Source organism: Pleurodeles waltl, chromosome 4_1 (assembly GCF_031143425.1).
Source record: "Pleurodeles waltl isolate 20211129_DDA chromosome 4_1, aPleWal1.hap1.20221129, whole genome shotgun sequence".
NCBI classification, from domain to species: domain Eukaryota; kingdom Metazoa; phylum Chordata; class Amphibia; order Caudata; family Salamandridae; genus Pleurodeles; species Pleurodeles waltl.
In genome coordinates, this window is record NC_090442.1 from 60,082,787 (window position 1) to 60,109,208 (window position 26,422).

General features: G+C 43.8%; 1 protein-coding gene across 1 annotated transcript in view; it reads left to right on the forward strand.

Annotated features, from left to right (window-relative positions):
• The window catches only part of LOC138286985 (platelet binding protein GspB-like), a 63,094-nt gene extending 48,856 nt beyond the window's left edge, over positions 1-14,238 (forward strand). Inside the window, exons 5-9 of the mRNA XM_069227349.1 lie at positions 309-4,462; positions 5,517-5,581; positions 7,314-7,468; positions 12,388-14,067; positions 14,174-14,238. Coding sequence (XP_069083450.1) covers positions 309-4,462; positions 5,517-5,581; positions 7,314-7,468; positions 12,388-14,067; positions 14,174-14,238 — 6,119 coding nt within the window. The remainder of the gene's footprint in view (positions 1-308; positions 4,463-5,516; positions 5,582-7,313; positions 7,469-12,387; positions 14,068-14,173) is intronic.
• The last annotated feature ends 12,184 nt before the right edge of the window (positions 14,239-26,422 follow it).

Consider the following 26,422-nt stretch of genomic DNA (forward strand, 5'->3'; position numbering starts at 1 on the left):
ACTTTTTAATAGACTTCAGGGAACAGGTGTGAGGTTCTGTAGATAGTAAAGATATATACAGTGCCTGGCAAATCAATAATAGTGCGTGTGAAGGGTCAAACCACTCTGTAAAGATTGTAAAGGTTGAGCATGCAGTGACCAGGTTTTTTGGATTGTGACAAAAGATGTTTGCAGGGACAATTCAAGAAAAGAGCACTCAAAGTGTAAAACCTATCAGCAAAGATTGAAAATACAGTGATCATGTGTTGGGGTACATCAAGAAGAGTACATGTGAGGGAAAATCATTAAATTGTTCTTTGGTTTCTCAGGTGAACAGCTTAACTCCACTGCAACTGCAGCCCGAACAACAAGCATAAGCAGCAAGGCACCAGCCTTAACTACAATATCTGCAGAACCAGCCACAGGTGCAGCACCTGGAACTAGTGCAGAACCGGTAACCCTCATAGCAACTGAAACAATTACTGAACCTGCCGTCAATGGGGCATCTGGAACAAGTACAGAACCTGCAATCACTGGGGCATCTGGAATAAGTACAGAAATTGCCATCATCGGGGCATCTGGGACAAGTACTGAACCTGCCATCACTGAGGCATCTGCTACAAGTACAAAATCTGCTGTCACTGGGGCATCTGCCACAAGAACTGAAACTGACACCACTGGGGCATCTGGAACAAGTACAGAACCTGCAATCACTGGGACATCTGGAACAAGTAAAGAACCTGACATCATTGGGGCATCTGGAACAAGTAAAGAACCTGCCATCACTACTGGGGCATCTGAAACAAGTGCAGAACCTGCCATCCCTGGGGCATCTGGAACAGGAACAGAACCTGTCATCACCTGGGCATCTGGAACAAGTACAAAACCTTCCCTAACTTGGGTATCTTTGACAAGTACCAAAACTGGCATTACTGGGGCATCTAAAACAAGTGCAGAACCTGCCATCCCTGGGGCATCTGGAACAAGTATAGAACCTGATTTCACTGGGGCATCTGGAACAAGTACCAAAACTGCCATCACTGGGGCATCTGGAATAAGTACAGAACGTGCCATTAATGGGGCATCTGGAACAAGTACAGAACATGCCATCATTGGGGCATCTGGAACAGGTACAGAACCTGTCATCAGTGGGGCATCTGGAACAAGTACAAAACCTGCTCTCACTGAGGCATCTGGGACAAGTACCAAAACTTCCATCACTGGGGCATCTGGAACAAGTACAGAACCTGCCATCACTGGGGCATCTGGAACAAGTACACACACCAGAGCGAAAACAACATCTGTAACTTGGTCAGACTCTTCAACACGGGCAGAAGCTGGAACAAGAATAGAAGCTAGTGCACAATGGCGAGCTAGTTCAACAAATGACAATACAGCAGCATCTGGAACAAGTGAGGGCTTTTCAAAGAGTACAGTGTCATGGACAAGTGCAGAACCAGGTGTTAGTGCAGCACCTGAAGCAAGCACAGAACCTACAAACAGTGCAGCGTCTAGAGAAAGTACAAAACCCTCAGTTACTGCAACATCAGGAACAAGCTCAGGGCCTACAACTCATATAGGACAAGGAAAAAATACCGAGGCTACAGCCAGTAAATCTTATGGAGCAAGGACAGAAATTGAAACTCATGCATCATCTCTAACAACTACAGAACCTAGAACCAATGCAACATCTGAAAAACATGTAGAATCTACACGAAATGCAGCCTCCGCAACCCGTGTGGTCTCTGCAACAACAGAAATTACAGACAGTGCAAAATATACCAGTGCAGGAACCAGAAGAAGCTGGGAAACTGCAACCAATACAGAAACTGGAACAAGTTCAGATCCTCCAACTGGTGGTGCATCTGGAATGAATATAGAATCCAGAGTGACATCAGAAACAAATGCAGGATCATCAACCACTGCAGCTTTTGAAACAAATACAGAACCTGGAACCAATGAAAGATTTGGAACATGGGTAGGTATTACAACTAGTACATCATCTGAAAGAAATCCAGACCCTACTATCAGTGCAGCATCTAAAGCATGGGACTATCTTACAGCTAGCAAAGCATCTGAAAGAAATTTAGACCCTACAACCAATGCATCATCTAAAACAGAAATAAATATTACAGCTAGTACAGCATCCGAAAGAAATTCAGACCCTACAACAAATGCATCATCTAAAACAGAAATAAATATTACAGCTAGTACAGCATCTGACAGACATTCAGACCCTATAACCAATGCATCATCTAGAACAAGCATAAATATTACAACTGGCACCTCATTTGAAACAAATTCAGACCCTACAATCAGTGCAACATCTAGACCATGGGAATATCCTACAACTAGCACAGAATCCAAAAGAAATTCTAACCCTACAACCACTGCATCATCTAAAACACAAGTAAATATTATAGCTAGTACAGCATCTGAAATAACTTCAAGCCCTACAATCAGTGCAACATCTAGGACATTGGAATATATTACAGCTAGCACAGAATCTGAACGACATCCTGACCCCACAACCAGTATGCCTTCTAAAGCAAAAGCAAATAGTACAGCTAGTACAGCATCTGGAAGAAATTCAGACCCTACAGCCAGTGCATTGTTTGGAACAAGTGCAGACTCTTCATCCAGTGACCCATTTGTAGGTTCTATACCACCTGGAATAAAGGCAGACCCTACATCCAGTAAAGAGTCTGAAACAAGTGGAGATTCTACCACATCAGAATTCAATACATTGTCTGCAATTAGTATAACACGTAGAACTGACATAGACACTATAAGTACAACAGCTATAACAGATGATGGAATTGCCACCAATGCACAATCAGCCACAAAGGGAGAATCTACATCTTTTAAAGCATTCAGAACAAGCACAGAAACTGCAACCAGCTCAACACCAGCATTTAGTACAGCATATGAAATCAGAGCATTCGAAACAAGCACAAGTCCTGAAACAAGAGCAACATTTTTATTGACCACTGCACCTAGAACTAGTGATGAAGTCAGAAGAAATTCAGAACCTACATCCAGTGCAGCATCTAAAGCAAACTCAGAACCAACCCCTCTCTCTGCATCTGAACCAAGTGTAGGACCTCTAATCAGGGTGACAACTATACCAGGTACATCATCTAGAACAAAAAAGACATCTGCATTTGGTACTTCATTTACAACTAGTGGAGCATACAGAGCACACGCAGAACACACAACCATTGCAGCAGCAAAAGCAAGCTCAGAACCCACCCCTATCTCTTCATCTGAAACAAGTGGAGAAACTGCAACCAGGCCAAAATCTGTATCAGCTACAGCACCTAGAACAAGGGCATCAGTTCTATTTACCACTGCATCTATCACTAGTAGTGCAACCAGAATAAGTTCAGAACCTACAACCATTGCAGCAGCAACAACAATGTCAGAAACAACCCCTCTCCCTGCATCTGAAACAAGTGGAGAACCTGCAACCAGGGCAACATCTGTTCTGGGTACATCATCTAGAACAAAAGAGGCATCTGCATTTGATACTTCATTTACAACTAGTGGGGCAAGGAGAACACACACAGAATCTACATCCAGTGCAGCAGCAAAAGTAAGCTCAGAGCCCACCCATATCTCTGCATCTGAAACAAGTGGAGTACCTGCAATCAGAACAACATCCGCATCAAATACTGCATCTGGAGCAAGTGCAGCAGCTGTGATTGCTACGTGGTTTACAACTAGTGGGGCAAACAGAACAGGCTCAGAATCAACATCCAGTGCAGCATCCAAAACAAGCGCAGAACCTGGGACTAAAGCAGGCTCTGGATCAACTGCAAGATTTAGAACAAGTGTGGAAGCTGTGTTTGGTTCTTCGTCTAGAACAACTGGAGTATACTGGAGTGGTTCGGAATTTACAACCGCAGCAGCAGCTGAAGCAAGAACAGAACCTGAAACCAGGACAACATCTGTATCAGTTACAACAGCTGCAGAAAGCACAGAACCTGCTGCCAGGGCAACATCTGTATCAGCTACAGCAGCTGCGGCAAGCACAAAATCTGCAACCAATGCAACATCTGTATCAGTTACAGCAGCTGCAGCAAGCACAGAACCTGCAACCGGGGCAACACTCGTATCAGTTACAGCAGCAATCACTGAACCAACCTCCATCTCTGCAGAACCTACCATCGGGGAAGGATCTGGAACAGCTACAGCACCTGGATCAAGTGAAGAACCTCCAACTACTGCAAAACCTGCAAGCACTGAAGCATCTGTAGCAAGTGCAGGAACCACAATACCCAGAACCACCATGGAACCTGGAACACAAGTTAGCGCAGGTGCAGTAACCCCACCAACACCATCCCCTGTGACTGCTGTACATTCTGCACGAAACAATATGAGGAACCTGTCCTTCAGGATCCTGAACAAGAACTTTACAGAGGAGCTGAGGAACCCCTCGTCAGAGGAACACAGAACCATGAGTGCAGAGCTTGAGGCACTGGTGAGTGGATATTAAAAGCAAGGCTCCCAGTTTTCTGTTTTCACTGATTTTTACAGATACATTCAGACATAAAACAATGTGCTTACTGTCTGTACTTATTTTTAAAAGCGGAAAAATACAGAATATTGTTCTTTTGTGAGAGATTCTTCCTGTTGTTCTTGATGAGTCCATGCCAAACACTGAGCAGGTAGAAAGCACGGGGAGTTAAAAAACAGTATGGGATTTCCTTAAATATAGGCATTTGTTATCATATATTTGTATATATTGCTAATATTTATCTGTGGGTTTGCTTGCTTAATTTGATAAACAGGCATTGTAGTTTGAGTGCATGTTTATCAGTTAAAAAATATGGAAATATACAATTGTACGACCGTTAATTATTAAAACACTAAATAAATATTGAAAAAAAACAATAATTTGGGGAACAAATAAACACGGATAAGTACAGATAGAAATGTTTAAAAAATAGATACCCTAAACCGGGAGCCTTAATTTAAAGGTACAACATGAAATGCACTGAACAGGTGAAACTTCGCAAGCCCAGGTGTTAGGCAAGAACTGTTCAAGGGTCCAACTCACACTCAGGGGGAGCCCCTGTAGGATAAGAGCTCACTTGAGGCCCTGATAGCAGACGTGGCTCCTTCGTAATGACAACGGAGCGTCTCCCCTCTGGCTAAGAGCCAGCAGCTGAAAAATAAAACAATATTTTACTATTGTTTCATTTTTTTAGCTGCTGGCTCAGCCAGCATGTTCAGGGAGGGGCAGGGTTGGGCCATGGGTGGTGGGAGGAGGAGTTGAGTTCACTTAAGTGCACATGTCAGTTTGGCTGGCCGCCTTCGGCCGGCCAAAGTGACATGCACACTTAGGTTTCTCCAACCCAGCTGTGTTGCACAGTCGGGTTGGGGAAACTGCACAGACTCCAGTGAACTGTCTGAGCGGCAGACCAAGCTGTGACCATTTCTCTAATGATCGACTTGTGAACAAGCTGAAGGATTCTTTCCACTTGTCAGGATATATGACAATATTTATTTATATTTTTTGTATCTATCAACAGGTGAATAAGATTTTAAGCACTAGATTTCCTGGTGCCTTTGAGACTGTGAACGTGACAGGATTTTGGTAAGTGCCAGAAGCTCACACAGAGCGTCAGTCTGCGAGGGGATTCAAAGGGACTCGCATGATCCTGACATGGGCCCTCTTCCCTGTTCTTCTCAGGAGTCTCAGCTCTTGCACTCTCTGTTCCTCTGGAACGTAGCCTCTCTCACTCTATTCTTGAGGGCCTAGACTCTTCCACTCTCTCCTCCGGCTCTCATCTCCTCCACTCTCTCCTCTGGGATGTACCCTCTTCTTCCCTCTGCAGTGTAACCTCTTTTAATCTGTTCTCTAGGGTTTAACCTCTTCTACTCTATTTTCACGGTTATAATATTTTTAACGCTTTTCTCAGGGACCTAACCCCTTCCATTTTCTTCTCGGGACAGAGGAGTCTAAATTCTTTCATTCTTTCCTCCTTTTCAGGGTCCTAGCCTCTTCCTCTCGGTTCTCAGAGATCTAACACCCTCCACTCTCTTCTCAAGAGGCTAACCTCTTCCATCGCCTTGTCAGGGGTCTGACCTCTTCCATTTACTCTTTGGAGACCCAACCCCAGTCCCTGCTACTATTGTTCTCTCCAACTCAGCAGTTTCTCACAGTTCCTGCTTGTTCCATCCAGAGTCCCAGCTCGGAATCTTCTCCCATCGGCATACCCCCATTCCTTCAGCCGCTGCCAGAAGCCCTCCTCCTCTACATCCTGCCCTTGGCCATCCCCTCCCACCAACCATTTTCGGGGCTATCCTACAATTGTTGCCCCATATATACCCCTAGGGCCATATTTATGAGGGAGTTGCATCGCTCTTGCACCATGCAAAGTTGTGCATGTGCGACACAACTCCAAATTGTGATTTATTAAGTCACACAAGGCCACCTGAGTAATGCACAAATTGCTGTGTTGCGTTACCCTGCCTCCGTGAGGTATTCCATGGGTGTTATGTGGCTGTTCTCCAGCAACACCCATGGATTTTGGTGCATTTCAGATTTGGCAAAAGTAGTAGACCTGGTAGACCAGGGAATGCACAAATAATGCTGCTCCTCCCAGGTGAGCAGTAATGAGCAGAAATACCTTTATTTCTCCTTGTTTTTTCCTATTTCTGTCTGTGCTGCATTCTACAGTGCACATAGATTTGCATGTTTTAGGGTGCAGGGGTGCCTGTGTTGTCTCTAGGCAGCCAAAATGGCACAAGCAAAGGGAAAAGACTGGAATGTGCCATATTCTTCTGAATACCTGCCCTTTCCCTGTCACGCAGCACAACAAAGTGACTTGCTGTGCTGTGTGGCTTTCTCATAAATATGTCCCTTAGTGTCTACTTATGACAGTCTCTGCTTACGGCCTCCCTCCACCCTCTGTGGCTGCATAGGTAAGAAGATTGACACCTCACTGAGCCAACAAGATGGCTGCTTGAGTTAATGGTCACTGTTGCTCTGAGTTCTGCGGTGATTGGGAGGTCACACCTTTCATCCTTTGGTAAATTAAGTGCCAGTAAAGTGGGTCAAATGTCACTGTGGCAGACAGAATTACTGATGCATTTGCTGCTTAATTTAGAACTTTGTACAGCAATTGGAGCATTTTCAGTTACCACTCATCTCCACATCAAGCTTTAAGGGCCTTACACACCTCTGGTCTCGATCTCCTGCCTTTAGTGTTGTTTATAGGCCTTGTATATGATGAAGGGGACCTACAGACGGGCATTTGAGGAAAGAAGCTGTGAGAACCTCATACCTTTAGGTACATTCTCATCTCCTGACCCTCTGTTTGCAGGAGTGGCTCTGTTGTGGCTGGCATGGTGCTTCACTTTTCGGAGGGCACAGAGACCCCACTCCCCGCGGACATTCTGTTCGCCATCCTCAATGCATTGACCAATGGAAACATGCTGGGTAGCTTTCAAATTGATCCCTCCTCTCTGGAATCTGACGGTAAGTGATCTCTCTGATGGTAAGTGATCAATGAGTGTGAAATTGAGAATGTTGTGATTTATTATTACGAGTTGGCTGTCTTCTGGAAATGGATACTAGTCGCATAGGGATAAGGAATCATGATACCTGGACAGAAAAATCAAGTCACCAGTCAGTTGGTACCTTATTAGTTATTAGGGACCATCTGCAATTATTTGGGAACTACCACCTTGCGCACAGGTTCTGTTGCCCGTTCGTTTCCACTCTGTCACTGGAACCAGCCATATAAGCCTCTGGAAAAGAGTACTTTTCTGTGATTGAAGAACTGAGTAGAGTCTTCCCACCCAACACTCGCGCTCTTGTATTTATCTATACATTTCTGGGGAGATGGTGACTTATTCCAGGCCAGGTCACCACTCGGTAAATTAGATGGTTGAATTACTCTTCCCATATAGTCCACTTGCCCCCACTAGGGTGGGGCGACAGGAATAGGAGCCATTTTATGTGGTTGTATCTCACTGCATTGAGGCCAACAATCCCAAAATATTACATCCAATATCTCTTCTACCAGAACATCCTCAAGGTAGGTATATATCTATTGTTCTTCATGCCGCAGTCTCCTACCTTGACATGACAGTTCATGCAGTGGGTGTGATATTTTTTATTGTGCATTATAATGACAGCCTCACTGTAAAGAAGGCTACCTGCATTCCTATCCTATTTTTATTTACATTGTAGCACAGGGCAGAAAGGTTGAAATAAAATAACACTTCCTCTTTGTCACTGATCAGCTTTTCGCAGATCAGTGTTAGAAATACACACAGAAGATCTTCAAGAGAGTGAATAAAAGACACGTTTTGGACACACACACCCTGCCCTTTCCTATGTGCCTCAATAGTTTGGTCACTCTTGAAAGTCATTGAGTTGACCATTGGGGGCTTGCAGCAGACACCAGTGCAGACCCCATCCATGCATGAAATATCTGGTTATAAGATGTCTTCTTAGAGGCCCCTGAGACTTCTTTTCCACTTTGCAATAAAGAGATACACAACCTTTTCTGGGGCAAGGGTGGCTTCCCCACACAGACAGGTGGGCACATGACTTAGACCTCAATCCTTAAGAATCGTCCTGTTCTCAACCTATAGAAACCAACAGTCGAGTTAATGGTTCCATCGAGAGGCCATCCTCTGCAGATTCTTGAAGCCTGTGTCAGCCTCAAGCACTAATACTCATGCTTTGGGTAGTAACTTTTGTGCCAACTGAGTATTTCCATGGAGGTAACAGTGGTTATGGAAGCAGCCTCATTGGTCTCAATCCTTCATGCTTGTGGCCAAGCCAGGACTGAGCTGGTATCATTGCAAACACTCCAGCCAGATGCAGCCTGTGGTTTCATCCCTGCACTGATGCCAAAGGTGAAGAACAGCCCTTTCCTTCTCCCTTTCCTTCTGACAGTGGCAAGTTCTCTTGGGCTCCTCTAAAATGGCCACTGCAGACCAGCATCCCTGCTTTGTACCAAATCTCTTTTCAACTTTTGAATATTTAAGATTGTTCCCTTCCTGTAACGTGAGGCAGGAATGAGGTGTTGATGGATCTTTTCTCCTCTAGCATTACTAGGAATACATCTTTATTCTTGTAGTGTTCTGGTGTGAGCTTTGAGTTCTTCATCTGTTTTAACTGTTGTTGAAATGTTTTAGCTGGCTTTCGCACCCCATCGCCTTCTGCTCAGTTAGCCATTGCCATGGGGATGCCAGGAATCTCTGGTATCCTTTAGAGAGTGCGTAAAAGTGCCCTTTACCGGCGGGTGATCCCTGTATTCCCTTATTGAGGTCCTCTTTTCATTCCAAAGAAGAAACAAAGGGGCAGGTTAATCTATAGTGGCTCTTCACCGAGTGCAGCAACACTTTCCCTGCGTGCATTAGCACCTCCCTAACTCCACCATGTTTGCGCTGTATTTAAAATAAGGAGCAGCTTGGCGTAGGGTAGGGGGCAATGGTGTCATTTTTTATGACGCTATTGATGTACTCTGCAGGAGTAGCACCAAACTATTGGCACTACTCCTGAAGAGTACCCAGGGGCCCATTCTAAAGAATGGAAGCCCCTTTAACGCCTGCTCTTGAGCAGGCGTTAAAAGTGCCCTAATAAATAGCCCAAGGAAATCTCATAGATTTCCTTTCACCATTTTACCGGCTCCGCTAACGGGGGAACGCCTCCTTTGCATACATTATGCCTGGCGCAGGCATAATGTAGTGCAAAGGGTTACAGGGTGACGCAATTAATCCACTCTGTAAATATGGCGCGGGGACTTTGGCCTCGTTGGACCACATTAACGTAAGAATAAATGATGTTAATATGGCACAAGGTGGCGCGAGGGGCCTATAAATATGCCCCACAGAGCAAAGGCAGCCACTGCTCCTTCTGGGATCAGGACACACATGGAGCTAGAGCTGGTCCTTTTCTGTGATGTCATCAACACCTTGACGTGGCTTCTCTTTCCTCTCAAAATGGAGCGCTAGCAGACAGAGCAGCAAGGAGCAGGAAGTCAACACTGCTTGAATGCAGAGGGAACCTCTGAGGAGAAGAACGTTGCAGTAGCAGTCCACTTCCGCTCCCGGATCCCAGCTACCTCCTGTCACCCGTTGACGGTGTACTTGCCTTTTATCCTGTACAGCACTCTGCTGCCTTTCACTAGGTTTGCACTCTACAAATACCACATACACACATCCCTTCACGTATGTCTAGTGTAGAGAGGTGACTCAAAACGAAATGAATTAAACTTTGCTCCAGCTAATTAGAACTGATGGCCTTTGAGAAATAGAAAACAGACTAGAAAGGCTCAATAAAAAGAAGCATCTTGCTTTATGAGCCCGCAGCAACCTCCAGAATGAGGCACATGAACACACACCCGGGCGGTCCGTAGTCCAAAGGACTGATTCATGAAGCCGTTGATAAAAGTACATTCAACTTGGATGTGCACTTACGAGGGAAAATCTCACTGCTTGTTCACAGAATCAAGAAGTGTTGGCGTTTACTCCATAAAACAATCCAACACTGTGTTGAAATAGCCATGCTTGTGGAAGTAACCCAGAAATTGTTAGTGCACACCCACAAACTTGGAAGTGTGTGAGTACTCACATAACTTCTGTAGGGAATTTCCAAACCTAAAGACAATTATACATTAACTCCTGTGGAGGAGAGGAGTAAATGTGCATTAAGGATGACTTTAGGGGCATGTATTAGCGGGTGTGAAGGTTAAGCGATTTCCAAGCTGTGAAATATAGCACACCTGTCATGAACCAAAAAGAACAGGAGATTTGGTTTAGGGGAGGTGTTTGGGGTGTGACCCTCCCAAATAAATGCATTTCTGCCCGTTAGGCGGGTCTGGGGCCCTGTGTTGGATCTGCTATATCTTTGTCATTTTTTCTCATCCTTCAAATTTTTCTTAGAGGTTTTAATTTGTCGATTTATTGGATCATCACCTTAAATATACAAATAGTGATGGGGTTATCAAAACAGTAGCAAATTCACACCCACGTTTTTAGAATTCACTACCATTGGCAGTAGCAGGCTTGGAAAGCTATGCAGTCTTAGGTTTCTTGGCATACTACCGGCAAACACCCAAAAGTTGATGGGAAAAATGCTTTAACTAGTCTAACCACTGGCAATCCCTTGGGGTGGCATTCCAAACCATCATTTTTAAGGTACTGTGCCACTGTGGAGAAAGGGTGTGATTTGGGGTTTGGCAGAGTTCCAAGTAAAGGAAGACAGGGTGGTGGATTACTTAATGGCCTCCCACTTGCCTTTACTTCGCCTACCAAATTTAGAGGTGTCCACCGGCCCCACGGACATCTCTGTACATTAGCAGGAACTGCTGCCATGGCAGTTCCTGTTAGTGTGGAAAAGTTGGATGGACAGCTCTGTCAAACATGATGGCTTGCTGTCAAAACTTTTTCAGAGTTTTTTATTTTCCAAAAACAACTCCCAAAGCAGGAGTTTGTTCTTGAAACTTAAAGAAAGTTAATGAGCTCCACTTTTTACTGTCCATCACCACAAGGGTATACCTGGCTGTGATGGACAATAAAAAAAGACATCCAACCGTCCACTCTAATTAGGGTGGATGGTCAGATGGCTTACCTCTCACAATGCCTATTCCATCGGGCTGTCGGAGGAAGTTTTACACTGAGGCCATAAATTTTACTTCCTCTACATAATAATTGATCCACCCTACTCAAAATTGGTTGGGCAGACCTTTAGTTTGGCAGACAGAGTACTCTGTCACCATTTCAGTGGAGTACCTGTCCACAGATCTCTTAAATAGGCTCCAGAGACATGCTTGTTCATCTCACTCATTCATCCTGCAGTCCACTGCTTTTTTTAGTTGGGAAATTTGACATCCCCCCAAAATGAATCTCACTAACCAAACTATGCCCTTGAAAAACAATGCTCTTATAACAGGAAGTTAATGAGCAGATCAGGCAATTGTACTGTATTGCATCTGCATTTATATAGTGCTTCCTACCCCTGAGTAAGTGATTTAGGAATAGTAGCACGCTACTCCTTGGGAGCGTCATGGTGAAAGAGCGTGTGTATTTTATAGCTTGTGTCGGTAGTGGAGGTATCCGTGTGAAGACCAGAGGTGTCCTCTCTTCCTGTTTGTGTTCCTGCGTCAATGAAAGTGCCTCAGGCAGGGATACTGTGTGACTGGGTGGTTCTACATATAGGATGGTCTCATGCAGACAGACATGTAATATGTTAAACAGTCTGCCTTGTGTAGGGCCGTGCCAGCGGTCATGCAAGAGGTCATGCTAGCAGTCATGTAATATGTCATGCAAGGCTGTGGTTATCATCTGTCAAAATGCATGTATGTAGCTACTGTGGTGTTACCTTGGCAAGCCCCCTATGTACAACACACTCCTAAATCTGCAAAAACGTTCTTCCTGCAGGTGTACGACTCAGCCTGACCACGACAAGTGCAGTACCCACAACACCCACATCCATAGCAATTAACGAATCAGCAACCATGACAGCATTTAAAGCTATTGCAGAAACATCAGCCAGCACAATATCTGAAGCTATTACAGAAACATCAACCACCACAACACCTAAAGCTATTGTGGTAACAACAACCACCACAATACCTAAAGCTATTGCAGAAACATCAACCACCACATCTAAAGATATCACAGAAATATTAACCGCCACAACTAAAGCTATCACAGAAACATCAACCACTGCAATACCTAAAGTTATCGCAGAAACATCAGCCAGAACAATATTTAAAGCCACAGAAACATCAACCACTGCAAATTCTAAAGCTATTGCAGAAACACCAACCACCACAACATCTAAAGTTATCGCAGAAACATCAACCACGACTTCTAAAGCTATTGCAGAAACATCAGCCATCACAACATCTAAAGCTATTGCAGAAACACCAACCACCACAACATCTAAGGCTTTCGCAGAAACATCAACCACTACATCTAAAGCTATAGCAGAAATACCAACCACCGCAATACCTAAAGTTATTGCAGAAACATCATCCAGCACAATATCTAAAGCTACCACAGAAACATCAACCACTGCAACATCTAAAGCTATTGCAGAACCACCAACCACCACAACATCTAAAGCTATTGCAGAAACATCAACCACAATATCTAATGCTGTCACAAAAGCATCAATCGCTACAACATCTAAAGCTGTCACAGAAACATCAACTACCACAACATCTGGGGCAAGTATAGTATCTGCACCCAGCACAGCATCTGGAACAAGTGAAGTATCTGGATCAAGTGCAGACTCTACACTAAGCGCAGCACCTACAACCACTGCAGCACCTGGAACAAGTAGGGCATCTGGAGTAAGCATAGCACTTATTCACAGTGCAGCGTCTGGAACAGGTTCAACTGTTGCACCCAGTGCAGCATCTGGGACACGTACTGCATCGGGGACAAATGAAGTATCTGGATCAAGTGCAGACTCTGCAACAAGCACAGAGCTTATAACTGGTGCAGCACCTGGAACAAGGAAGGCATCTGGAGAAATTACTGAATTTTCAACAAATGCAACCTTTGCAACAAGTGCAAAACCTACAGTTAGTGAAGAACTTGCAATCAGTGCAGCAACTAAAACTAGTTCAGAAACTAGCTCAGAATCTAAAGTCACTACAACATCTGAAAGTAGAGCTGCTTCTGCAACAAGTGTGGCATTTACAACAAATTCAGCATCTGGAAAACATGCAGTATCTGGGACAAGTGTAGAATCTACAACCAGTGCAGTATTCGGGACAAGTGCAGTACATACAGTCAGAGCAGCTTCTGAAATACTTGCAGCACCTGCAACTGGGGTGACAACTTTAACAAGTGCAACTGATACAACTAGTGTAGCATCTGAAACAAATGCAATGTCTGGAAAAAGTGCAGTTTATGTAGCAACTTCAGCATCAGAAACAAGTGCAGCACTTAGAACAAGTGCAGTGTCAACCAAAAGTTCATCTGTCATGACCGTAGCCTCTGCAACAACACAATCTATAACCAGTGCAGCATTTGATACAGCATCTACAACCAGTACAGCACTTGGAAAAAGTGCAGCCCCTACAATGATTGCAATAGCTGGAACAAGTGTGGCATCTGGAATAAGTGTAGCACATACAACAGATGCAGTGTCTACAGAAAGTGCATCATATGCCACAATCCTAGATTCTGTAACAACACAATCTATAACCAGTGCAGCATTTAATACAGCAACTACAACCAGTGCAGCACTTGGAAAAAGTGCAGTCCCTGCAATGAGTGCAATATCTGGAGCAAGTGTGGCATCTGGAATAAGTGCAGCACATAGAACGGTTGCAGTCTCTACAGAAAGTGCATCATCTGCCTCAATCCTATTTTCTGTAACAACACAATCTACAGCCAGTGCAGCATCTGAAACAAGTGCAGAACCTACAACCAGTGCAGCACTTTGCAAAAGTGCAGCACCTACATCTAGTGCACTATCTGGAACTAGTGTGGCATCTGGAATAAGTGCAGCAGCTAGAGCAGGTGCAACCTCTACAGAAAGTGCATCTTCTGTCACGACCGTCGCCTCTGCAGTAAATCTATCTACAACCAATTCAGCGTCTGAAACAAGTGCAGCACTTGGGAAAAGTGCAGCACCTACACCTAGTGCACTCTCTGGAAAAAATGCACCAACGGCAATTAGTACAGCTTCCATTACAAGTACAGCCTCTACAAAAGGTGCAGCACCAGAAGAAGGTACAGCATCTGAAAGAAGTGCAGCACCTACAACCAATGCAGCACCTGGAAAAAGTGCAGCACCTGCAACTAGAGCATTATCTGGAACAAATGCACCAACTGCAACCAGTACAGCTTCCACTACAAGTACAGCCTCTACAAAAGGTACAGCACAAGGAGAAGGTGCAGCATCTGAAACAAGTGCAGCACCTACAATCAGTGCAGCACTTGGAAAAAGCACAGCGCCTACAACTAGAGCACTATCTGTCAGTGCAACTGCAGTGTCAACCAAAAGTTCATCTGCCATGACCGTAGCAACATCTGGAACAAGTGCAGCACCTGGAGCAAGTGGACTCTCTATAACAGCTGCAGCATCTGCAGCAACTGTAGCCCCTAAAAAGATGCAACCTACAACTGGTGCGGTATCAGGAACACATGCACCAGCTACAACCAGTGCAGCTTCCAGAGCAAGTGCAAAGTCTGCAACAAGTGCGACACCTGGATCAAGTGCAGAGTCTAAGACCAGCGCAGCAACTGGGACAAGTGTGATCCCTGCAATCAGGACCACAGCCAAGGGCTCTACTGCACCCACTCGCTCATCAAGCACCCCAAGTCCCTCTAGACCTTCACCTGTACTATCCATCATCAGCTCATCCTCATCACCTGGACCAACAACATCACAGTCCACCGGTGCCACCCGGGGCTCAACCGCATCCACACTACTGATCTCCCCAGGTATGAACACAGCAGATCTGTGCTGCACATCCGTGGGAGTGTCACCCATCAGAAGAGGTAGAAAGAAAACCAGGAAGACTGCAGTACAAAGAGACAGAAGCAGATCAGAGGCAGCAGGAGAGGTAGAATGAAAACCAGCAAGAGTGCAGTAAAAAGGGCCAGAAGCAGAGAAGAGGCAGCAGGAGAGGTATGAACAAAACCAGCAAGAGGGCAGTAAAAACACCTAGAGGCAGAGAAGAGGCAGCAGAAGAAGTAGAAGCAAAATCAGCAACAGGGCAGTAAAAAGAGGCAGAAGCAGATCAGAGGCAGCAGGAGAGGTAGAACGAAAACCAGCAAGAGTGCAGTGAAAAGAGCCAGAACCAGAGAAAAGGCATCAGAGGAGGTAGAAACAAAACCAGGAAGAGGGCAGTAAAAGACCGAGAGGCAAAGAAGAGGCAGCAGTAGAGGTAGAAACAAAACCAGCAAGAGTGCGGTAAAATAGCCAGAAGCAGAGAAGAGGCAGCAGAAGAGGTAGAAACAAAACCAGCAAGAGTGCAGTACATTGCCAGAAGTAGATAAGAGGCAGCAGAAGAGGTAAAACTAAAACTAGCAAGAGTGCAGTAAGGAGAGCCAGAAGCAGATAAGAGGTAGAAGGAAAACCAGCAAGAGTGCGGTAAAAAGAGCCTGAAGCAGATGAGAGGCAGCAGAAGAAGTAGAAAAACCCAGCAAGAGTGCAGTAAAAAGACCCAGAAGCAGATAAGAAGCAACAGAAGAGGTAGAAACAAAATCAGCAAGAGTGCAATAAAAAGAGCCAGAAGCAGAGAAGAGTCTGCAGGAGAGGTAGAAACAAGACCAGCAAGTGGGCAGTAAAAAGACCCAGAGGCAGAGAAGAGGCAGCTGAAGAGGTAGAAACAAAACCAGCAAGAGGGCATTCAAAAGACCCAGCGGCAGAGACGAGGCAGCAGAAGAAGTAGAAAAACCTAGCGAGAGTGCAGTAAAAAGACCCAGAAGCAGATAAGAAGCAGCAGAAGAGATAGAAACAAAACCAGCAAGAGTGCAGTAAAAAGGGCCAGAAGCCGATAAGAGGCAGAAGAAGAGGTAGAAAGAAAACCAGCAAAAGTGCAGTAAAAAGGGCCAGAAGCAGAGAAGATTCAGCAGGAGAGGTAGAAACAAAACCAGCAAGTGGGCAGTAAAAAGACCCAGAGGCAGAGAAGAGGCAGCAGAAGAGGTAGAAACAAAACCAGCAAGAGGGCATTCAAAAGACCCAGCGGAAGAGACGAGGCAGAAGAAGAGGCAGGAAGAAAACCAGCAAGAGTGTGGTAAAAAGAACCAGAAGCAGATAAGAAGCAGCAGAAGGGGTAGAAACAAAATCAGCAAGAGTGCAGTAAAAAGATCCAGAAGAAGGGAAGATGCAGCAGAAGAGGTAGAACCAAAACCAGCAAGAGGGCAGTAAAAAGGGCCAGAAGCAGATAAGAGGCAGAAGAAGAGTTAGAAAGAAAACCAGAAAAAGTGCAGTAAAAAGGGCCAAAAGCAGAGATGAGTCTGCAAAGGAGGTTGACAGAAAACCAGCAAGAGTGCAGTAAAAAGATACAGAAGCAGATAAGAGGCAGCAGAAGAGGAAGAACAAACCCAGCAAGAATGCAGTAAAAGGAACCAGAAGCAGATAAGCAGCAGAAGAGGTAGAAACAAAATCAGGAACAGTGCAGTAAAAAGAGCCAGAAGCAGAGAAGAGTCAGCAGAAGGGGTAAAAACAAAGCCAGCATGAGTGCAGGAAAAACATCCAGAAGCAGATGAGAGGCAGCAGAAGTAGAAAAAACCCAGCAAGAGTGCAGTAAAAAGAACCAGAAGCAGAAAAGAAGCAGCCGCTAAGGTGGAAACAAAATTAGCAAGAGTGCAATAAAAAGAGCCAGAAGCAAAGAAGAGTCAGCAGAAGAGGTAAAAACAAAATCAGCAAGAGTGCAGTAAAAAGGGTCAGAAGCAGATAAGAGGCAGAAGAAGAGGTAGAAAGAAAACCAGCAAAAGTGCATTAAAAAGGGACAGAAGCAGATAAGAGCAGCAGAAGAGGAAGAAACAAAATCATAAAAAGTGCAGTAAAAAGAACTAAAAACAGAGAGGAGTCAGCTGAAGAGGTAAAAACAAAACCAGCAAGAGTGCAGTAAAAGAGCCAAAAGCAGAGAAGAGGCAGAATAAGAGGTAGGAAGAAAACCAGCAAAAGTGCAATAAAAAGGGCCAGAAGCAGATAAGAGGCAGAAGAAGATGTAGAAACAAAATCAGCAACAGGGCAGTAAAAAGAGGCAGCAGGAGAGGTAGTACGATAACCAGCAAGAGTGCAGTAAAAAGAGCCAGAAGCATAGAAAAGGCATCAGAGGAGGTAGAAACAAAACCAGCAAGAGGGCAGTAAAAGACCGAGAGGCAAAGAAGAGGCAGCAGGAGAGGTAGAAACAAAACCAGCAAGAGGGCAGTATAAAAGACCTAGAGGCAGAGAAGAAGCAGCACAAGAGGTAGAAACAGAACCAGCAAGAGTGCGGTAAAATAGCCAGAAGCAGAGAAGAGGCAGCAGAAGAGCTAGAAATAAAACCAGCAACAGTGCAATACATTGCCAGAAGCAGATAAGAGGCAGCAGAAGAGGTAAAACCAAAACTAGCAAGAGTGCAGTAAAGAGAGCCAGAAGCAGATGAGAGGCAGCAGAAGAGGTAGAAGGAAAACCAGCAAGAGTACGGTAAAAAGAGCCTGAAGCAGATGAGAGGCAGCAGAAGAAGTAGAAAAACCCAGCGAGAGTGCAGTAAAAAGACCCAGAAGCAGATAAGAAGCAGCAGAAGAGGTAGAAACAAAATCAGCAAGAGTGCAGTAAAGAGAGCCAGAAGCAGAGAAGAGTCAGCAGAAGAGGTAGAAACAAAACCAGCAAGAGTGCAGTAAAAAGGGCCAGAAGCAGATAAGAGGCAGAAGAAGAGGTAGAAAAAAACCAGCAAGAGTGTAGTAAAAAGAACAAGAAGCAGATAAGAGCAGCAGAAGAGGAAGAAACAAAATCATCAAAAGTGCAGTAAAAAGAGCCCAAAACAGTGAGGAGTCAGCTGAAGAGGTAAAAACAAAACCAGCAAGAGTGCAGTAAAAGAGCCAAAAGCAGAGAAGAGGCAGAAGAAGAGGTAGGAAGAAAACCAGCAAAAGTGCAGTAAAAAAGACCAGACGCAGAGAAGAGTCAGCAGAAGAGGTAGAAACAAAACCAGAAGACTGCAGTAAAAAGGGCTAGAAACAGATTAGAGGCAGCAGAAGAGGTAGAAACAAAACCAGTAAGTGCAGTATAAATAGCCAGAAGCAGGTAAGAGGTAACAGAAGTAGAAACAAAACCAGCAAGAGTGCTGTAAAAAGGGCCAGAAGCAGATAAGCGGCAGAAGAAGATGTAGAAACAAAACCAACAAGCATGCAGTAAAAAGGGCCTGAAGCAGATAAGAGGCAGAAGAAGATGTAGAAACAAAACCAGCAAGCATGCAGTAAAAAGGGTCAGAAGCGGATAAGAGGCAGAAGAAGATGTAGAAACAAAACCAGCAAGCATGCAGTAAAAAGAGCCAGAAGCAGAGAAGAGAAAGCAGAAAAGGTAGACTGAAAACCATGAAACATACAGTAAAAACAGCCAGAAGCAGAGGACAGGCAGCAGAAGGAACCCCTGAAACATTCAGTAAAAAGAGACAAAGGAAGAGAGGGAAGACGAAACCAGTAAACATGCAGTAAGAAAAAGCCATAGGGCAACGGGAGGGTGCAGAAGAGATAGAATGAAAGCCAGCAGATGTGCAGTAAAAAAAAGCTAGGAGCAGGAGGGGTAGAAACAAATCAGCAAAGTGCAGCAACAAGAAACAGGGAAGGCATGACGGGGCAGAAGAGAGCAGGAACAAAACCAGGAAAAATGCAGTTATGAGAGCCAGGGGCAGACAGGAGAGTGCAATGAGATACAATCAAAATCAGCATAGGTAAAAAGACCCAGGGGCACAACGGAAGGGAGTGAAAAGGTAATAACAAATATAGTAAAAGCTCAGTAAAAAGCACCTGGGGTAGACAAGGGGGGGGCAGAAAAAGTAGAAGCCAAACCACATAACAGGCCGTAAAAGTAGCCAAGGACAGACAAGAGAGGAAGAGAGGTAGAAACAAAACCAGTGAAGATGCAATAAATGGACCTTGGGGCAGAATAGTGGAAAAGCAAAGAAAAAACTACAAGTTAAGCAAGGTTTGTAAACTGAGCCCTGGACAGTTAAATGGGTAGGACTGGCTATCGTGAGCTTCCACACTATCTGTTCCTAGATAATATTCTTGCTTATACAAGAATTTGCATTTTCACTCTAAAACTATATGATATGATTGGTGGAATTGTAAAATGTGAATAATTTTTTTTTAAATTAATTATTTAACTTCCAATCATTTTTAAAGGTTTCAAATACTTTGGAGCTTATGTAAGATGTTGGTTCTTAAATGGTTCTCAAAGGCATTTGTTATGTTTCCTAACATTTTATTGATAAAGTTTTTCTCACACCCCAGGGAGTATTATATTCTTACATTTTCAGGTGGTTTGGCCTGTTGAAATTTATAAATGTGAATAATAATGTTTTGCAAAAGAACAACAGGACTAACACATTTTATTTTTGATATGAAGCTGGCATTGGTTGGTGACATTTTAGTAAAGATATTTAAATTTACATACAACATTTCCAACTTAATAAAAGATTTAAACGTTGATTTCTTTGCTGTACTAACAGTACGTTTATTTAAAAAAAATATGTTTCATTGTTACTGGATAGTGATTTTTTATATTCTTAATGTAATGCCATTTTTAGATTCCTTTCAAGTATCATGCATTTTACTACTTCATTTAGTGATGGAACAAATTCAATTATAGACTATTTTTTGGCAAACAAATCTACACAATTGTATTTTATTTCGAATATTTACAACTTTTAGTCACAGGAAGTGTAAGTGGTATACCCAGAACCCCTGGTACCTCATTTCCAAATTCAACCCTTTAGAATTGCAACCACATCTCTCCATCCTGTGTTTCACATGTCTCCGTAGGGGTTCAGCCCAATAGGCACTCAGGGCTGTGCTTGTGTATCATGGAGGTAGTGGGTGAGTTGCTGCTGAGAGATCTGCTGTTGGATCTCACAGGGATTGAGTTGAGCCAGTGGCACCGAACCCTGAAAGTGCCAAGAGGAGAGTCTGGAAAGGGTCTCAGTCTATTAAAGACAACAGGTGCTTTCACCCAAACATCTCTGACTTCTGGCCTCTTGTCTGTTCTTGTTTTCTGATGCAGCGACTAACGACCTGGGAGCGGGAGCAGGCATTTGGCCGAATTTTCCTTCATATGCCATTGCTCTTATCGTCATCTTTGGTCTCCTGATTGCTGTCCCTCTCATAGTCGTCATTGTGGTAAGTTACTATGCAGCCCCTTACATTGCTTGGGAAGGACCTATGAATTTCGCCCATGAGACTCCCATTGTGTACTAGATGAGGTGTAGCATGAATTAAACCCCAAGAACGTTAAAGGAATGGAAGAGTCATTGTATGTATGCTGGATCTTTAAGTCAGGTGTACCAGGAACCAAAACCCAAGAACGTTAAAGGAATGGAAGACTCATTGTATGTATGCTGGATCTTTAAGTCAGGTGTACCAGGAACCAAAACCCAAGAACATTAAAGGAATGGAAGAGTCATGATATGTATGCTGGATTTTTATGTAACAAGCGCCATCTCTCAGAAAACTGCCTCAAAGATAGTCTTTCACCAGTGGTGCCAGAGAGAACTGTGTGAGAGAGGCTGCATTAAGAGACAGTCTGCTAAGCAGTCGCTATCCAGTGCAAAGATGCTAGATCTCTTCAGACACTCATGCACCACCAATTCACCAACGGTAAGAAAACAAAATGTCTACTTGTTTTATAATGTCTCATTGAGTTTTAGATGATGTAGTGGTTCTCTGTTTTTATTACATGTTTTGGGTTTTATAGTCTATATTTTGTTCCTCTGCTTGGTGATATTTTATTGGGTTGTATGGTCTATATTTTCCCGTTTGTTGGCATCTTGTTGGGTTTTTCAGCAAATAATGTTTGCTGTTGACATCTTGGTAGGGTTTATAATCTATAATGTTCTGGTGTTTGATGGCATCTTGTTGAGCTTCAGATTCTATAATGTTTGTTTGCTTGATAACATCTTATTGGATTTTAGAGACTATAAAGTTTCTTTGTCTAATGAGTGTGTACCCTAAATACTGACTCAAAAATATCATAGCTAAAATCGCTTAACTACAAAAAATGTCAACAGAAATATTGCAGGTAAATACATATTTTATTTTACATTTTTACTATAGTTTTGCAGTTCAACATACAGTTTATTATTAAATAACTGTATTTTATTCTATTGTATTATGTTTTTATGCCATCATGTATGTTATTGCAGAAGTATTTTTCATTATTTCTAAGTAATGTATACCTAAGGTATTATTTTTGAAGGTTTATTGAGGATTGGTGGGTGGTGTTTTTACAATTATTCATTGATTATTTTGATATTTTTATGTATTTATTTAGGTACATCTTTAAAAAAATCATTACATTATATATTACATTTTGATTTCAGGATGAGTTTTTTCACGGTTTGGGAGGGTAGTTTTTTTAATGATTTATTCAATAATTTAAATGATTGATTTGGGGTTGATTGTTATTCATTTGTTTTCTATTTTATTAAAGATTTATATTATTTAATTAATATTTATTATAAGTTCATTGTGGGATTGGGTGGGAAGTGTTTAGGTAAAATATATTTAATGAAAAATTACTATGTATCAATTATGGTGAAACACTAGTTTTAAGTTTTTAACTGTAATGTTTAATTGTTTTTAGTTTACACCAAAATGTGTGCATGTTTATATATGTATATATTCAGTGAAAAAAACAAAGGTTACAGGGATGTTATAGTTAGGCTCACATTTCAAACGTACAAAACCATAGAAATTCAGTAGTATGAGCTATTTCAAGTAACTATAACTCGTGCACAGTTTTCTCATCAATAATTTTACTGCATATATTGCAGTGATATATCAATAATGTAGAAGATGTTATCAGTGATGTATTATATGGGATAGTTAGCAGTGCCTGGTGAGGGCTTAAGTTGTAGTTACCTTAGGGCATGAGTTATAGTTACTTGAAATACCTCTAACTATAACTGCTAAATTTCTGTGATTTTGTACGTTTGAAATGTGCACCTAACTGTAACGTCCCTGTAACATTTGGTTTTGTTAAGTGAATTTCCATGGGTTTTTAAAAATTCTATTTCCTAAATATAACGTACCTGTAACATTTGTTTTTTTCAGTGAATTTCTAGGTTTTTTTTTAACGTTAAGTAATTGTAATTACTTCACGTTAATCCAACCACTGCTGTGCACTGCCTTTGGCCGTCCGCGGTGGGGGTTGGCCACGGGGCCTGGCCATTGGCCAGACCCTGCGGCCAACCCCCTATAACCACCCAACCCTGTGCCACATATGGCCTTCAGCCATATACAGCGGAGATTGACAGCAGGATGTGGCCTACACCCAGGCCCTGCGGCCTACCTCCTATAACCACCCAACCCCCCCACCAGGCAGCGGGGGCTGTCCACAGGTCCTGGCCTGCAGTCATGCCCTGAGATCTATCCTCTATAATCACTCAAACCTGCACCATGCACAACCTCTAGCCGTGCACGGTGTGGGTTGGCCGCAGGGTATGGCCTTCAACCGAGTCCTGCAGCCTACCACCTACAACCACACAACCCCACATCACTCATGAAGTTTGGTGGAGATGTGATCATATTCCTGAACATTAAGAATGTGTCTCCAAAATCAGCAGGAAATGAACTTGGGTGTCTATCATCCTGGGAAAATGGTGGGAAGACGTTGCATACCACTGTTGTATATGGGCTGGGGCCAAACAGGCGGGGGTACCTGTAGTTTTTAAAGGGGAGAACATGATCTCTGGTCTCAGCAGCAGATGACAAAAAATAACCCACTTGTCACAGCCACTACATGAGATATTGAGCTAAATAAAGCAAGGATGCAAACACCTCCGTCATGGTTTACAGATAACTTTTCAAGCTGGAAATGCAGAGAAAAAAACACTTGTTTTGTCTTGACCATGTGCAAGTAATTTGGGTGATTAGTACTTTACAGAAGTGGAGCTTCAACTTGGGCACCTGCTTTGTAAGTGCTTCCCACTGATGTTTAATTTCTGTGAAATGAGCATCATGCCAGGATAAATCCTGCCCTGTATATTTATCCAAGAAGAGGCCACCGTTTTGTGGATAATGTCTACCCACATAGAGTACTTTCAAACTGGCTAATTAGCAAGCGCTACCTCATTGGGTGAATGTAGAGTCTCCTACACTACAGCTACATAAAGGGTGCTGAGGTAATGTCTCCAGTGACCTTGTGTGTCTGTAACTTTGCCAATATGATTGTTCCTCAAGCATCTTGATCAGATAATTTTTCAAGGTGGAACTGCAGAGAAAACACAATTGTGACTTGATGATTTATATTTTACATATGTAAGTGCTTCTATTTTTGGTGAAGATGTGATCATATTCCTCTGCACCAAGAAAACGTGTTAGAAATGGGGTCTTTGGTTGGCAGTCAGGTTACCCCCTGTCCAAGCAAGGACCCTCACTCTAGTCAGGGTAAGTCACCCACAATCCAAATTGTTCTGTGCCCACCCTGTGGTAGCTTGGCACTGAGCTTAACTTAGAAGGCAATGTGTAAAGTATTTGTGCAATAAATCACGCAATAACACAGTAGAACACCACAAAAATACACCACACAGTGTTTAGAAAAATATATAATATTTATCTGGTAAGATGCAGGTCAAAACGATTAAGATGCAATAAGTATATGTTGAAATATCACTGTAAAAATTATATACAGTGTTTTTAGTCCCTTAAAAGCAACAAATGTCTCTTGCAAGCACAAAGTACCTGGTGTGCGTAAAAATTCTCCGCAGGGGACCGCAGAGGAGGAGATGTATGGAAAACGGGGAGGTGTGCGTCGATTTTTCTGGCGCACACAGGCAATGGGTCGTCGAGTTTTCAGCAAGGACAGGCTTTGCGTCGATTTCCAGCACATAGACTGGGATCCTCTTCGGGTTGCAGGGTTTTCACCCCCCCAGACGATTTGTTGAAATCTGGCGCTTGCAGGACGAAGTCACAGGGGCTGCGTCGATCCGGTGGGTGTTGCGTGAAAATTTCTACCGCACGGCAGGCGCTGCACCGATTCCCCTCAGGAAGTCAGGCTGCATCATTCCGGCTCAGCTTTGCGTCGATCCAGTGGACAGTGCGGCGAATTTACGGTCGCTATGCTGGCGATCTTCTCCTTAAGAAGTCGGGCTGCGTCATTCCGGTTCGGTGTGCGATGATTTGCTCACCACGATGCAGGCTGTGTGTCGTTTCTGGCAAGCTGTGCATTGATTTTCGCCGCACAGGGAGTTCTTCTTGCACAAATGAAGTCTTTTTAGTCCTGAGACTTCAGGGATCAGGAGGCAAGCTATCTCCAAGCCCTTGGAGAGCACTTCTTCAGCACAACCAGAGAGCAGAAAGGCAGCAGGGCAACAGCAAGGTAGCAGTCCTTCTTAGAAAAGCAGTCAGGTGAGTCCTTTGGGCAGCCAGGCAGTTCTTCTTGGCATGTTGCAGGTTCTGGTTCAGGTTCTCTTCTCCAGGAAGTGTCTGTGACAAGAGTGTCTTGGCAAGAAGTGTCTGAGTTGGTAGAGGCAGAGACCCTGTTTAAATACCCAAATGTAACATCACAAAACAAAATTAAATGATGGACGGAGTGTCGAAACCTTTCAAACACTCACCCCAGTCACAGACCTGGGTTTAATCCATCGTTATTTTGCTCACCACGTTTGGACCCAGCCCTATGCAAATCAGTCTTGACCCTGTTCCCCATAGGAACAGTCCAGCCCGAACTGCTAGGCCAGGTTCTCCCTGGAGAGAAAACAAGCATCCAGGGACCCGTTTCAGGGTATCACCCTTCATCAGCCAGGCTAGCTTGAATCCAGTGGCGCAGCGAACAAGGGACCCATGTCTGGGCATACCCCTGCCACTTAGGGCGCACGAAGCAACATCACAAAACAAAATAAAATGATGGACGGAGTGTCAAAACGTTTCAAACACTCAACCAAATGTGTTTTTCAATGGTGCAAGGCCTATCTCTCTCATATGTTAACATAGGGGCTGCCTTTAAATACGATTAAAGCACAGATTCCGCTTGGGAGCAGATGGACATGTGGAGTTTGGGGTCTCTGAACTCACAATTTAAAACTGCATCTTTTAGTGAAGTTGGTTTTTACATTGTGTGTTTGAAAATGCCACTGTTAGAAAGTTGGACTGTTTGCATCTCTCCTCTAGGCAGTGGCATAAAGGGAGCTGGGGTGTAGTGTGCACATCCTTATGGGCCATCTGGGCTGAGGGGAGGGAAGGAGTGGTCACTTACACCTGAAAGGGCTGTGCCTGCCCTCACACAATGCAGTTTCCAACCACCTGGTGTGTGTCCGGGGCCTGGCTTGGGCAAGGCAGAATCTTGAAAACGGCAGAGGCTTTCCTTTGAAGAAGTCCTACTTCAAAGGCAGAAAGGAGTATAAGGAGAGCACCTAAAACCCCTGAAAATCAGATTACTTCTGAAACCAAGAGGACCTCTGCCAAGGAGAAGAACTGGAGAAGCTGGAGGAGGAGTACTGCCCCTTTGCCTGTGACTGTGCTTTGCTGGGTTGGCCTGCAGTAGCAGCTTCTGCCTGAGAGAGGACAAAGACTGATTTTTGTGTGAATTCCCACTGGTGAAGAATTTCCAAGGGCTTGAATTGAGCTTACCTCCTATTGTTGAAGTCTAAGGGACAACAAAGACTTCTCTCTGCCAGCACTTGGGCTTTCTGCTGAGAGTCCTGTCTGCCAGGTGGTGCCCTAACCTGTCTCTGGGCCCTTGAAAAGTGCAGCTGGAGGAAAAAGACAGAAATCCACGGCAAGACCAACGTGTGGGAAATTT